The sequence below is a fragment of the Poecilia formosa genome, unplaced genomic scaffold, assembly GCF_000485575.1.
Source record: "Poecilia formosa unplaced genomic scaffold, Poecilia_formosa-5.1.2 Scaffold120, whole genome shotgun sequence".
Lineage (NCBI taxonomy): Eukaryota > Metazoa > Chordata > Actinopteri > Cyprinodontiformes > Poeciliidae > Poecilia > Poecilia formosa.
This window is the reverse complement of record NW_006800059.1, coordinates 1,044,718-1,058,349: the sequence shown is the minus strand read 5'-3', so window position 1 is coordinate 1,058,349 and position 13,632 is coordinate 1,044,718. Positions and strand designations below refer to the sequence as shown.

The window sequence follows — 13,632 nt, the reverse complement described above, 5'->3', positions numbered from 1 at the left end:
TGAAACTAACTGCATTCCAGTGATTAGCACAGTTAGGTTCTGCCAGGTTTAATCATTCTAGTTTTATAACTCTATGCCCTTTTAAGTTGGACACTACATGACAAAAAATAAATAAATCAGATTTGCTCAATAAATTAAATTCATACTTTATGTGATACATTTACCATCTATTCATATGTTAACTTACATTTGAAGCAAGCACATTAAAAACAAGAATGTTATGGCTCTGTGGTTGTGCAGTTTTATTGATCTGTTTTACTGTTAGCACTTTTACAAAGACACAGCTGTTAAAGTGCAATACAAATTCATCTAATCGGCTGTTGAGGACCAACGGGAACACTCGCTTTGAACTGTAAACAGCGAGTCCTGAAGAATCATTAAGTTAACACCTGTTGTATCCTACTGGACTTTGCTTCCTGGCAGAAGCATCTCTATGGAGATTGTGTTGTTCTCTTTATTCTCATTAGATTGATCCCAGGAACAATGGGTCTATAGATCTAAACAGCTTTGTGACTCAGCAGATTCACTCTGCTGTTACTATCCAGGTCAAAGCAAGGTGTAGAGTAAGCAGCCTTTTTTTTTTTTTTTTGTGCATGGGGTCTGATGGCACTGGTATTGTTAAAACCACTGCTGGAGAGAAAGCACATAAACCTCATGGTCTGTCTGCAAAACAGGATGATCAGAGTTTTCCTTGATGTCTCACCTTGGATATTGCAGAGTGTAATGAAGATGTGTTGTGACTGAGCAAAAAGACTTGCTATGTACCACAGGTCTGTCCTTTCTGTGTATTTGAAAATGGAATTAACATAAATTGCAATTTTCTAGTCAGATTGACTATCATAGATGATGTGATTGGAGTGGAACATATCAATTATAACACATTAACACCAGACAAAAGTTATCTTGTAATATAATAATGGCATATTGTACTAACATGAAAAATATATGGCTAAAATGTGAAAGTTTTCACATTATATAGCTCTATTTGTCATTTGCTCAGGTGGCAGCTCCAGGCTCCTGAATGAAATTGCTGTACACTTACAGTGATATTAAAGCAATATTATTTACAACCCTTGGATCAGCCAGTTTCTGCAAGATTTGTCCTTCAAGCTGTAATAAAGAAGAAGGTTCCTGGCATAGAAGGGGGCCACGGTATTTACCAGCTTCCTCACCTCACCTAAACACAACTGAGAACTTATGGACCAATCTCAAATTTGACATTTACCGTGGAGGAAGACAGGACTCATCTCTAAACAGCAGTTTGGAAGCTGAGGTTTCTGCTTCAGAGAACAGTGACTGTGTGGAGACCAGGATGCGGACAGACTCTTTGGCTGGAAGGCCCTTTTACTATAGAAAAAGGAGCAGTGATTATATTGGTCATATTGGACAATTCTGGAATGACTAAAATATGATAATTCAAGATAATTCACAGATATGTGGCATCCATCCTGCCAGTGGTACCAGTTGCTAGGCTTTGCCTGGACTGTCACTGTTTGGAGATGACTGCCAAAGGATGAAATGAGCCTATCGGAAACCACCTTTTGAAACTAAACAGCTTTCACTGAGTGGCACTGAAAATAGATATTATTGCACCACATATTGTAAAAGTAGTTTTCTCTCTCTGTCTCTCTCTCTCTCTACTGTAGTTTATGTAGAATTTGTTTCATTTTCACATAATATTAACACCAAGTTGTTGTTTTTTTTCTGGAGACATTTTCTGCAGTAAATCCAAAGACTCGTTGAAGCACTGATGTTTTTCTACAAATGGTGCAGATATATATTTTTTACACTCCTAATCAGCACCATTACTACTGCACTGATCCAATGCCAATTGGGCTCAGCAAATCTTTAAACAGGCACAATTATTTAAAGGATACTGTAAGAATATTTCAACTCCATCAAATATCTACTTGAAACTCACATTGCAGCTATTAAACTTATTTCCCAGAATAAATAGACAGTTCTAGAATGGGGTTTTGGAATGTGCATTAGAAAGAAATTCTGCATAGACTTGTGTGAAGTGACTGTGGAGAAGGGTGTGTATTAATGTATATTAAGGTAGATCTACAAAGACTTATCATTTGAAAGTCCCACTACTTCAGCTCTAATTTAAACAGACTAAGATACATTTTGAAGATGACCATATTATTGCTGGTTTGCCTATAAACCAGTGAGCTGAGAATAAATTAGTGCAATAAGTTTCTTTGGTTTTGTCAAGCAGTTGCCAGTATTCACACTTGATAGGACTGTGTTTTATCTTTGGCAGCATTTCTTTTAAGACTAAGAGAGAAATGATTGACAGAGATACTGTCAATCAGGGGAGCTGTGATGCCACTTTTGGTCATATTTATTATGCTAGCCCAGTCAGTAAACATTTTGTCAATGCACGTTTATTTTGCTCCACATAAACTGCTGCAGGTAGTACATTATAACAGAGGAAAGAACAAAGTATATTTAGTCCAGCTCCCACATATGTTATCAAGAATAGCAAATTGTCCATCCATCCATTTTCTTTACACCCTTGTCCCTCAGTGGGGTCGGGAGGGTTGCTGATGCCTATCTCCGGCTATCGTTCCGGGCGAGAGGTGGGGTTCACCCTGGACAGGTCGCCAGTCTGTCGCAGGGCAACACAGAGACAAACAACCATGCATACACACACATTCACACCTAGGGGCAATTTGGAGAGGCCAATTAACCTAATAGTCATGTTTTTGGACTGTGGGAGGAAATCGGAGTACCCGGAGAAAACCCACGCATGCACAGGGAGAACATGCAAACTCCATGCAGAAAGACCAGGGCCGGGAATCGAACCCAGAACTTGCTGCAAGGCCACAGCTCTACCAACTGCGCCACTGTGCAGCCCTAGCAAATAGTCATGAAATGCAATTTAACATAATTAAACATTTTCAATCAAAATGTTAATCACATTCTTAATCACAATCAAGATCATTATAAAATAAAAAAAAAAAAATAAAAATTTGATTTTCTTTTGATTAAGAAAAAAACATGAAGACACTGAACAATTTAACAATAATTACCTTTTTTATTCGTAATATACTGCTGAAAATTGTTCTTTACTATTAATGCTACTAAATGCTAGGTTCCACCCTGGGCAGAATTTGTAGACAACCACGGTCTAAAGTTTGTCTGGCTAGCCAAAGTCGGGACAATGTCTTGTGTAATTTGACACAGTCCACTTACCAGCCATTCACTTCTAGGTTAAAACAGGTCAGTTTGAAGCAAACTGTGAGCCAACAGGGATGAAAAGTAACAAATCCAATTCTGGAATTTGTTCCTGCCAAATTCTAGTAAGGAGATTAGTTACTGCCTGAAGCAAGGGTGGTAAAGTATTTTAGGGAATAGAGTTTAATATTAACAGACAGATTATTGCTGGTGGAGGCAGGGCATGTCCAGTATATTTGGTGGGAGAGAAGAGCGCAAATGCAAAGGAGACATTATCCATTAATAACATAATTACTAGTCATGAGAAATGTGTAATGACTTGCAGGATCACAGACATGTCAAGTAGTCTATATGAACTTCTTCCAATTTCTGACCTAATGCATATGGCAAAAAAAAAAAAAAATCATTTGGCTCTACCACATAAAGTATATGGGACTCAGACATGTGTCTAAGGATACCTCTTGAATCCTTGTGTACTTAGATATTGCTAACATGTCCAATTTAGGAAAAGTCAAAACTGTAATGATGTGTGGATGAGGATGAGGATCAAAAAGCAAGTGGAATCCAAAGGAGTATTATTAAATAAAGTCTTAATAAATGAAATTCAGGAAAACATGTTTCCAAACCTGGGATGAATGCACAGGAACCCAAGTGGCATAGAGAATGGGTAACATGGAGGACACAAAAGAGAAAGGTGGAGTAAACCCAAACAGGGGAAATGGGAAATCAAATCTAAGGACACAAATCTAAGCAGACGGAATAAATAATAGCCCCAAATAAAATAACTGTAAACAGGCTGACAGTAGAACAGAAACAAGACTAACCGAATACAAAATAACAGAGAACATATAAGAAATCAATACTATGAACCCAAAACCCAAAACAACTCAAAATCCTGACAAAAACAAACCTGAAGCAGTGACATACTGATAACAATGCTTTCTGTGTTGGGATGGAATCACCTTAGTACTCACCTGGAATGTCTGAGAAATAAATGTCAGCAATGTCTCTCCATGTTTTCTTTAAAAAAGTGTTGAAAAAGTCACACATAAAAAAAATTACTTAATGCATAAAAATATATTTTATATTCTTAAAGGACATATTTTACTTATGGAATTAACAAATATGACGATATCACTTTGAGAAACAACTTGAAAAAGTGAAATATAGGTGCAAATGGCTAAAAGTCTCATTTTACTGTGTTATAGAGAAGTGAAATAAAAGGAGACATCATTAACACCCTACAAACACCTTTCTGCAACACTTCACTTACATCCTGCTGGATTCAGCTTCATGACGTCAAGGCGCTGTTAGAAAAGTTAACACTTGCATTGCTTCCAGGAGTTAATGAAACACAATGTGTAGCGAGTGAAAGTTCTCCCAACTGTCAATCTAGATAACTTAGGGTCCAGATGCACCTCAGTATGAAGGTTCAATCAGCTTACCGCTGGTGGTCATCAGGATTTGGACCCTCAGCGAATAAGAGCAAATACAATGTCAAGAAGAAAAAAAACATGGCTGAAATGTGACCCTTTCTTCATCCATTAAAACACAGTATGTTTTTTTTCTGGCCACTGTTTTTTCAAGTTGATTAGGTAAGAAAGTCTCCTTTTGATAGGCCAGCTTATGAAACCAGCAAGCATGCACACATATTTTAATATGTCGTTTAAGTCTTAGAATATTTTGAACAGTTGCTCTTCTGTAAAGGGCTCCTGCAGTAAAATCAAAATGAGACTGGATTTACAGGAGCTGTACAGAGCAGAAGGTCACGGGCAAACATTGAACAGCTGTGCTCCCAACACAGGCTTTAGCGGCGCATGCAGGATCAGTGCAGGGCAGCATCTGATCACATCAAAGGCCTCTGCTGTGTGAAGTGAGGGACAGTGGAAAGGATGTTATTATTCCCACAGCAGTCAGCCCACTGCTTGTGGAGAAAACTACTGGTGAAGCAAAATCTTCGGTTGGTAAAGTTTTCTTAGATGGATTAACCAACAGGGGCTGAGCAGCTAAAGTAAACAAACAAACAAAAAAAAGAACAATAAATTAAAGCAAACTACTCTTACTGTCAATCCATTCATCCATTTGTCTGATGTCTTCTATTTATCATAACCAAAACTTCCAGCGCATTCTGGGTCTGTACTGAGGTCTGTTCCAAGTGGGACGTAACTGGAAGGGAGGTGGTCAGGAGATGCCCAAACCACTTTGAATGAACATTTTTCAGTACTGAGAAACGGTGACATCACTCATCTGCCATTCTTCCCTAGTTCAACAGTCAAAGCCTCCTTTCCAACAACCTGAAGGCAGAAACATAAATGTTTTATGAATATCAGTTTGTGGAAAACTATCTATTTCTAAACTATCAAGAGATTGTAATAATATAGATCATAAATAGAGAAAGTAGCCACAAATAATCTAAAGCAATAAAGAGGGAAGACATTAAGTATGTTTGTGTACTTTTGTTCGATATAGTTTGTGTGTATAAAGATGAATCTAAAGAACTTGCTTGTAGAAGGAAAATCATAAACTGTCCTCAAACCAAGCTGTATAATATACTTTTTTAATCTTCACAAAGCAAAATAAGATTTCAGTGTTTTTTTTTCTTTCTTGTAAAGATAATGTCTTGTTTTTACTGAGTGTTTTTCTTTCTTTTTTTTTCCATCTCAGGTTTGCAGCATTAGAGTTTTTCAACACCAAATGCATTTCACATCATATTAGAGAAAACAGTGAATTTTGAGCAGATTAGTGTTGCTTGACTGGTGTGAAAAATACTCCTCAGGAAGAAGAACTAAACCTGTGATCATCAGGACTATTTAAAACGTGACAACTCCAGAGGGTGAACAACCACAGAGGAGTTTAGCCGAGAGATTTCAGCAGATGTTAGGTGTCATATTGTTAGCATGTTTGTGTACGCAGAACCCTTTTGCCGCATATTTAATTAATTCACGGTAAGTTTGTCGTTTATATATTTCTCCATGTGTAACCGTCTCTGTCTCTTTGCTCCCGTCTTTTTGTTCTACAGATCCCTCAAGTGAGTTATGCTTCTACAGCCCCGGAACTGAGTGATAACACACGCTACGACTTCTTCTCCCGTGTGGTGCCCCCAGACACCTACCAGGCTCAGGCTATGGTTGACATCGTCAAAGCCATGCGCTGGAATTATGTCTCCACTGTAGCTTCAGAGGGAAACTATGGAGAAAGTGGTGTTGACGCCTTTATTCAAAAATCCAGAGAGGATGGTAAGTATCCAGGCTTATGAGAGCTACACAGATTATTTTATTGTTTAATATGTTATTTAAATCCCATCTATATAGCTACTATGAAAGTTAACTTACCTAATCTTTTATGTATTTAATATGAGCTGAATATTTAGTATTATGATTAATGTAAATAAACAAAGCTCAATGCTTACAAAAACATAACAAATTGATATCTCAAGGAGCCTTATTGATCCAAAACTGCTTCACATAATACTATTTTGATTGACTCCCATTTGTTCCATATTGCTGTTTTAACTACATAATGTTTTAACTACTTAATTTATAGCATAACAAATAAGCAACAAAAAACTTCTTTTTTTATATTGTACAGGTCATTTCAATAGACTTTTAGCAGTTTGTCGGAGGTTACAGTGAATGAACATTCGTCAAGATAGGAGTGAAACGTCTCCATCGTGGGTTTAAACTGGATCTTTCATTTAAAAAATGTTAAACTAATAATTCAAAAATATTTACAATGAAACAATTAGCATTAAAAAACTATGAAATGTTTTACCATTACCAATTTTTTCACTTAACAGGATATTTAAAAAGCCAAGTGCTGGACCAATGTTTTTTACTTTTTCCCACATAACTGTCAGCAACTGTACCCCTGCTGTAGATAGGTTTTAGGCATGACACTATAATTTCAAAATCAAATTAAAATATTGCATAAGAAGGTCTCCCTTGCTGATCGCAAAATATAAATTAAAAATGGTTTAAAACTTTTGCACACAGGTGAAGCTCCATGTCCTTCCCACACGTTGGTGCTCTGCTCAGTTAAGAACTATGCATTGCACATTTGTAGAGTCTGCAGTAGATGGAATGAGGGACATGAACTGGATTTCCAAACCCAGGAAAAAAAAAAGCCACAGGCTGAAAAGGAAATAAAGTTTGCTTGTGGCGTCAAAACGATGCAGAATAGATGATCCAGCTTCTGAAATACATTCAGTTTGGCGCAGCAGACAGCCGACTTCTCACTTGCTCTGACCCCAGACCCTTGCTGTAGCTGAGAGTAATTACTAATGACACGTCCAGTACTCATTGTGCCACTGCAACTCCTCATGCCTGGCAGCCTGAAGCTGCTGCCCATCATCATTATCCTGGAGAAACACCAACATTACTCCTGGAGAGTCCTTTAATGCAATCAGCTCATTTACCTGTTGGCTAATCCTCACAGACAAACATAACGCAGAACATCACAGGACAGCTTCAAGGACACTCTTTTTAGATTCAATATCTTTCTATCCTCAAATCTTAACTTATTACTGCTAGTGTAAGATTCTTTTTCTAATGTAGAGATGCTTCTAAACTGAAATGCCTATCAGACATTTCATGAAAGAATCCTAAACATGTCGATATAAGCTGCTTGTTGCTGATAAAAACAATGTACTTAAACTTAAGCATTTATTGCAGAGAGATTGTGAAAAAAAATCAAAAAATCTCCCTCCTCTCCCCCACACTGCTGAACTCTTACTTATTTACTCTCGCTTAAGGCTAAACTCAGTTTTTCTGCAGCTACTGTTTTCCTGTTGGTCAGATATCGGAAGGGCATTTGAATTAAACAATAGTGAACACAGATATGATTTTACTCCAAGCTTCCACTGTCTACCTGCTTTAGGTCCTGACGACCTCAACATTTTTCTTGAAATCAAAAGTGTATATATTTTAGATTGTTTCAGAGTGTTTGTGTTACTCTGAGAGGCCTTTTTGCCTTATTGGGGAAAAAAAATACATAGTATATATTGCAGGTATATTCTATTAGAACATAAAGTAATTGTTCTGAAAAGTATTACCACAATTTGAACTTATTCCACATTTAGTCAAAGTAGAGACAACATTTTCATTCTATTTCACAGAGATTTCATTTGATAGGCTACCACGAAGAGAAACATGAAGAACATTTTTCAACAAATTGTTTGGCTAGATAGTCCTGCATTTTGCTCTGCATTTGCATGTGAAATACATTATTTCCACAATATTATGATAACACCACAAAGTTTCACTATGGGAAAGGTGCTATCGGGGTTGAGTGCAGTGTGAGTTTCCATCATTCATGTATGCTAAATTTCAGTTTCCAGAGCACCTTCAAATAAATTTAAGAGATACATTTTACTTGGGCTTTAATATCATGACCTAAAAAACTTATTTTGTGCCAATGTAGGCAAAAGAAGTTATCAAGGGAACAGACACAGATCTGATATTGGCAATGTGGAAGTACAGTAGAAAGCCTCTGGGTCCTGTTTGACTAGTGCTTCATCTTTAACATGTAAATCAGACAAGCTTCTGCCCAGCCAAGGGTGATGCACTAAATGTTAGGGAAGCGAAGGAGGGAGTTGTCAAGAAAAATATGAACTGCAGACACAAAGTGTCTCTAGTTTATAATCTTTAAACATACAAGGTTAAATCTGTCATTGCTGACATTTAATGTGGATTCTGATAGCCATTTTTGCTTCTGCATTTTGTCAAGAATCTGAGAAAGAGAGCTTAGTCAGCTGCCGTTTGATTAGACCACATAAACAACAGTTTTTAGAAAATGGAATAAAAGACAGCATGTCTTAGACTGACAACCACACATAGAAAATCATTGTTTTGGAGAAAACAATGAAGCTTTCACATCCTCTCAGTTTAAGGAAGAACATGTACTTATGTGTCAAATCAGCCTGTCCCCAGCTCTTCTTAATTTGACAACTAGAGGAAAAAAGTAAAAAAAAAAAAAAAAAAAGTACATTTTCTCAATTTTGCACTGGCTTTGATTGATAATGTGACAGGCACATGGGGGAAACATGCAGCTTTGTCATAATCAAAATCCCAGGTATTTGGCTGCTAAATGGGTTTTGCAGTTGTCTGCTCTCATAATGAAACAGCCAGTTCAGAAGTGGCCAAATGTTCCATCTCATTAGGCAGCCAAAGGCCATACCGAGCTGCAGTCTCCCCCACCGAATGTCACAGCCGCTGCATGCATTGCTGCTTTATGTGGGGAAAAGAGCAGGTTTTTGGTCAGGCTTAAACTGCCAACTTGGGATGTTGATTTGATTAACGCTGCATCTGTGTGTGTAGCCACAAGATATTCACAGTGCTCTTTCAACCCCAGTGAACACAGAGATTTCTGACCAACTAGAGGATTGATGCCACGCTCTGGCCCATCCACAAAAAGCTGTGTCACTTTTGTTACAAATGAAAAAAATATTGATTTGTAAATCTACAATTACTGGATGAAGACTTGCAAAAAATAGTTGAAATAAAGCTGTCTTTAATTGGACAAGCATCCTTTAAAATATCTGGGAACTTTCCATCCTTTTGTTTGAATACATTTGATGAATGGAGAAAATAATTGTTTGTTTTTTTTCTATCACTGTCACCGATATTTTAAAATATTTCATTAGGTTGAAGCAGACAGGCAGAGGAGCCTGACAATTACCATTTATTTTGGTCACTACAGAAATGACAATCATTTAAAAATTACCTGCTAAACAGGATGGAGAGGCAAAGTCATAAATATTTTTTGAGTTTGGAAAAGCAGTGTATGTATTTCAAATAAAGAGCAGTGAACTGCCTTGAAATATATTTTCTTAATTCCATCTTATTAAATAAAGAAAGGTAAAATTACTTATTAGAACATGGGCTAGTATATTAAAAATGAACACAAACATAGTGCCCTACAACTATCTGTAAAAATAACTCTTAACTAAAAGTAAATTAAAATCCATAAATTACATTTCAATATAAATATATAAAGACAATGAATAATTGCCATAGCTAATTAAATGAGAAAAAAAAAATGTGTCAGTTTTTAGTGAAGATACAAAAAGATTCTAAACAAAACAACACAGTTGAGCCCAAAATTGTTCATCCTCTGGTAGATTTAAATTGAAATAAATATTTTTATTTTACCAACATATTTCTTCAGCTTGAAAGAACTGTTAACATTTTGTTGCGACTTAACCAGAGTTCTGACTACTTAAATTAATGGGTCGGGCTTTCAGATTTGTTTTCTTCTGTGTGAGATTCTCCACAAAAATAAGGTTATTTCAATGGTTCCTACACATAATTACCAAGAATGCCAGTAAGCGTCAAAAATGATATAGGAGAACTTTTCTTATGAGTTTGTACAACCATGTAACAATTTACATGAAAGAGCAGAAATGGCTCCCGATTAGCGTCAAAAACTCTTAATTGGAACAAGCTACTTCACCAAATTCTGTACCTACTGCCAGCAGAGGTAATTTAGTAAAGCTGGTTTGATTTACAAACACAGGCACACTTTCAGGAATAGTAGTAATCTCTTTGAAAGTACGCTGAAAGCAGCAGGCGTTGAGCTCAGGTTATCGTTTTCTTCATGATGGCATTTGAATCAGAGCGCTTGTACAGGGTACAGCACAAGGTCTCATTGACAAGATAATCTGGCATCTTACATTTATATTAGTAAACTATACATTTGCTCAGACTGCCTATTGGTGGAGTCACTGTGAAGTGTTTCATGAGGTAGTCAATTTCATTGAGGATGTTGCAAATAACCTCCTCTGGAGTCAAAGGGAAGGAAGAGCAATTAAGACAAGTAAGGGGGCTGATGTAAAATGTTTCCTTAAATAGAACTGCTTCGACAGCTGTGACTGACAAGTTTGTAATCCCTAAAAGCTGAAAATAGAAAGACCACTCTGTCTTCTGATTATTAAAATGTCTTTGACAAAAGGTCAACTGCTGTGTTTGACTACACATGGGCATTTTTTTCTTGCGCTACTTAAAATTAAGAATATTGACATAATGTTGACAATATACTTTGAAACACAGTACCATTGAAGCTAGATGTCTGTGCTGTATTAAAAGACATAACCTTTTTCTAATTGTATGGTATGAAATGACACTAAACATTTAGAGTTTTAGATGATCTATGATTACCAAACATGTTTTTATTAATAATAAGAGAGAAAATGAATTAATTCAGAAGTTAATATATTGTAAGATTATGATACCTTCAGATATTTATGGAAAGCAAAACCGTAGTGATGTTATGGCTTTGTAAGCTTCTGGTAGGTTAATTCACAGTATTTGAGTTCAAAATGTCGGATTTCAAATGGCATGCAAAATCCACTTTCTTACCCTCTTCATCTTTGGAGTTTCTAGGAGTGCAGGAAAGTTTAATTCAGTCTGTCCTGGTGCCTGGTCTGTATATTCTGTTCAAGTCACATGGGACAATGGCGATGGTAGAGACTGGTGGTAGGAATGTGTCCTGTAATCTGAGGATTGCTGGTTTTAGCCCCTGCTCTATGTCCATGTCTCTGTCTTTACATGCTTGAGCAAGATACTTCAACCGCCTTGCCTGCTGCTGGTGGTCAAAGAGTCTGATGTGCGAATGCATGGCAGCCTTGCTTCTGTTAGACCACCCCAGGGCACCACTACAATGCAGTAGCCTGCCATCATCAGTGTGTGAAAGTGCATGAATGGGTGAATGACTGATTGTAGTTTGACACACCTTTGAAAAATCCTCTGGACTAGATAAAGTGTTAAATAGGTACAGGCCATTTATCATTTTCCATACGTTTCAATCTACTCAATTTTCTATATTCCTCATTACATTTTCTGAACAATAAAGTCTCAGCAATTGCTGAGTAAGGATGTGGACTTCTGGCAAACCAATTTTGTGAATCCAGCGTTTTTCTTTCTCACAATTTTGTAAAAGCTAGTCAAAATGTTTGGTTAGAATTTCTGGACACAACTGGAAAAGTATTTGCAAGCAAGGCGGCCTACAAACCTCAGTTACATCGGTTCTGTCAAGAGGAATGGATCAAAATTCCCAGAAACTATTGTGAGAAGATTCTGAAAAGATTGGGCCTAAGTATTACAGTTAAAAGTTAATTCTCTCTCCCAAATAACAAGGAAAGCTATGTAAACTTCTTTGGTGAAAATGAAACCATTCTAAAAAAAAAAAAAAAAAAGTAATCTCCTTCATTATTTGCATGTAGTGTATGCAATTTTGATAGACTTAAATGACTTAAAACAGAAAACAAATCTATTTTTAAACTTGGATAATAATAATAATAATCATAAAAAACAGCAATGTGTCTTTTTGTACCATATGTAAACATCTAATCTCAACAGTACACTATACTGTGGAGACTAGAATTAGAGCAAGCAGCGTCTGCCTTTTTAATAGCTTGTTTAAACCAAGAACAGATTTCTCAGCAGAGAGGCTGAAAGAGAGGGAGAACAGGCTTAGATGATTATTGCTTGGCCGTGTTCAAACACAAAACCTGTTTGCATGGGTGTCTCAAGTATGTCAGTCCCTGAATTCGTTTGTGCTGAAAAGGCATTAGCGTGTGGCCAATTTTTCAAAAAGCCATATATAATCTGCAACTGCTGCTATCACTGAAAGCCACAATCTTTGACACACCAAGCCGTTTCCAGAGACTTGTGTTTTCATTTAGGTCTTTTCCCTCTCTCAAATAGCCCCTTGGGATTACAACTGAAGTGCCATTATGGAGAATGATTACAAGAGGGTTAGAGCAGTCTTCCAGCATGATGTCTGCCTTTTTGTCACCTTTGAAATTTTAGAGTGTCTTTGACATGAAAGTCTCTGGTCCGGCAGAAGATTTCATGCTGTTTGTGTGTCTCTCTGAAATGCTGCTGAGCCCCCAGTGTCCTTATTAGAGCTTGAAGCCCTCTTCAATAATGGAGGCTGACACATTTATTTTAAAATTCTGAAAAGTACTGTGATGTTTTTTTTTTTTATTTTTCCCCAGTTTCATGTTGGAATTCTTAACCCATTGAAGTTCAGTGGGTAATACTGCAAAATATATGAATTTCATATGTATACTTGAAGAAGCAAATATGAAAAAAAAGTGTCTACATATATATAAATCTGTGCAGTCTTCTGTCTTATCAAGTTTAGAACAAGAAGCCTCCAGCCTGCAAATCGTTTTTCTACAGCATGTCTTCCTTTTTCTAAGTTTAGACACCGACAGTAACATTGCCATCTAAAATTAATTGGATGGACAATTTCGAATTGTAATTAATCAGGTTCATATTTAAATGACAGTTGAGGCAGAGAAAGAAGTGGAAAGGGCAGAGACAGCACACAACAGCACTGAGATGACAGAAAGATTATGCAAATTTTGGAAAAGAGGGTTGCTTACTGCACCCTTTGTCATGTGGGAAATGTCAAGAGGAAAAATTTGAATAATCACAAATCTGAAAA

The 13,632-nt window shown here is 36.8% G+C and overlaps 1 protein-coding gene across 2 annotated transcripts in view; it reads left to right on the top strand.

Annotated features, from left to right (window-relative positions):
- The window catches only part of grm4 (glutamate receptor, metabotropic 4), a 170,773-nt gene that overhangs the window by 106,402 nt on the left and 50,739 nt on the right, over positions 1-13,632 (top strand). For both annotated transcript variants that reach the window (XM_016675731.1, XM_007560794.2), the window contains exon 3: positions 6,203-6,419. In XM_016675731.1, the coding sequence (XP_016531217.1) occupies positions 6,203-6,419 (217 nt within the window). The remainder of the gene's footprint in view (positions 1-6,202; positions 6,420-13,632) is intronic.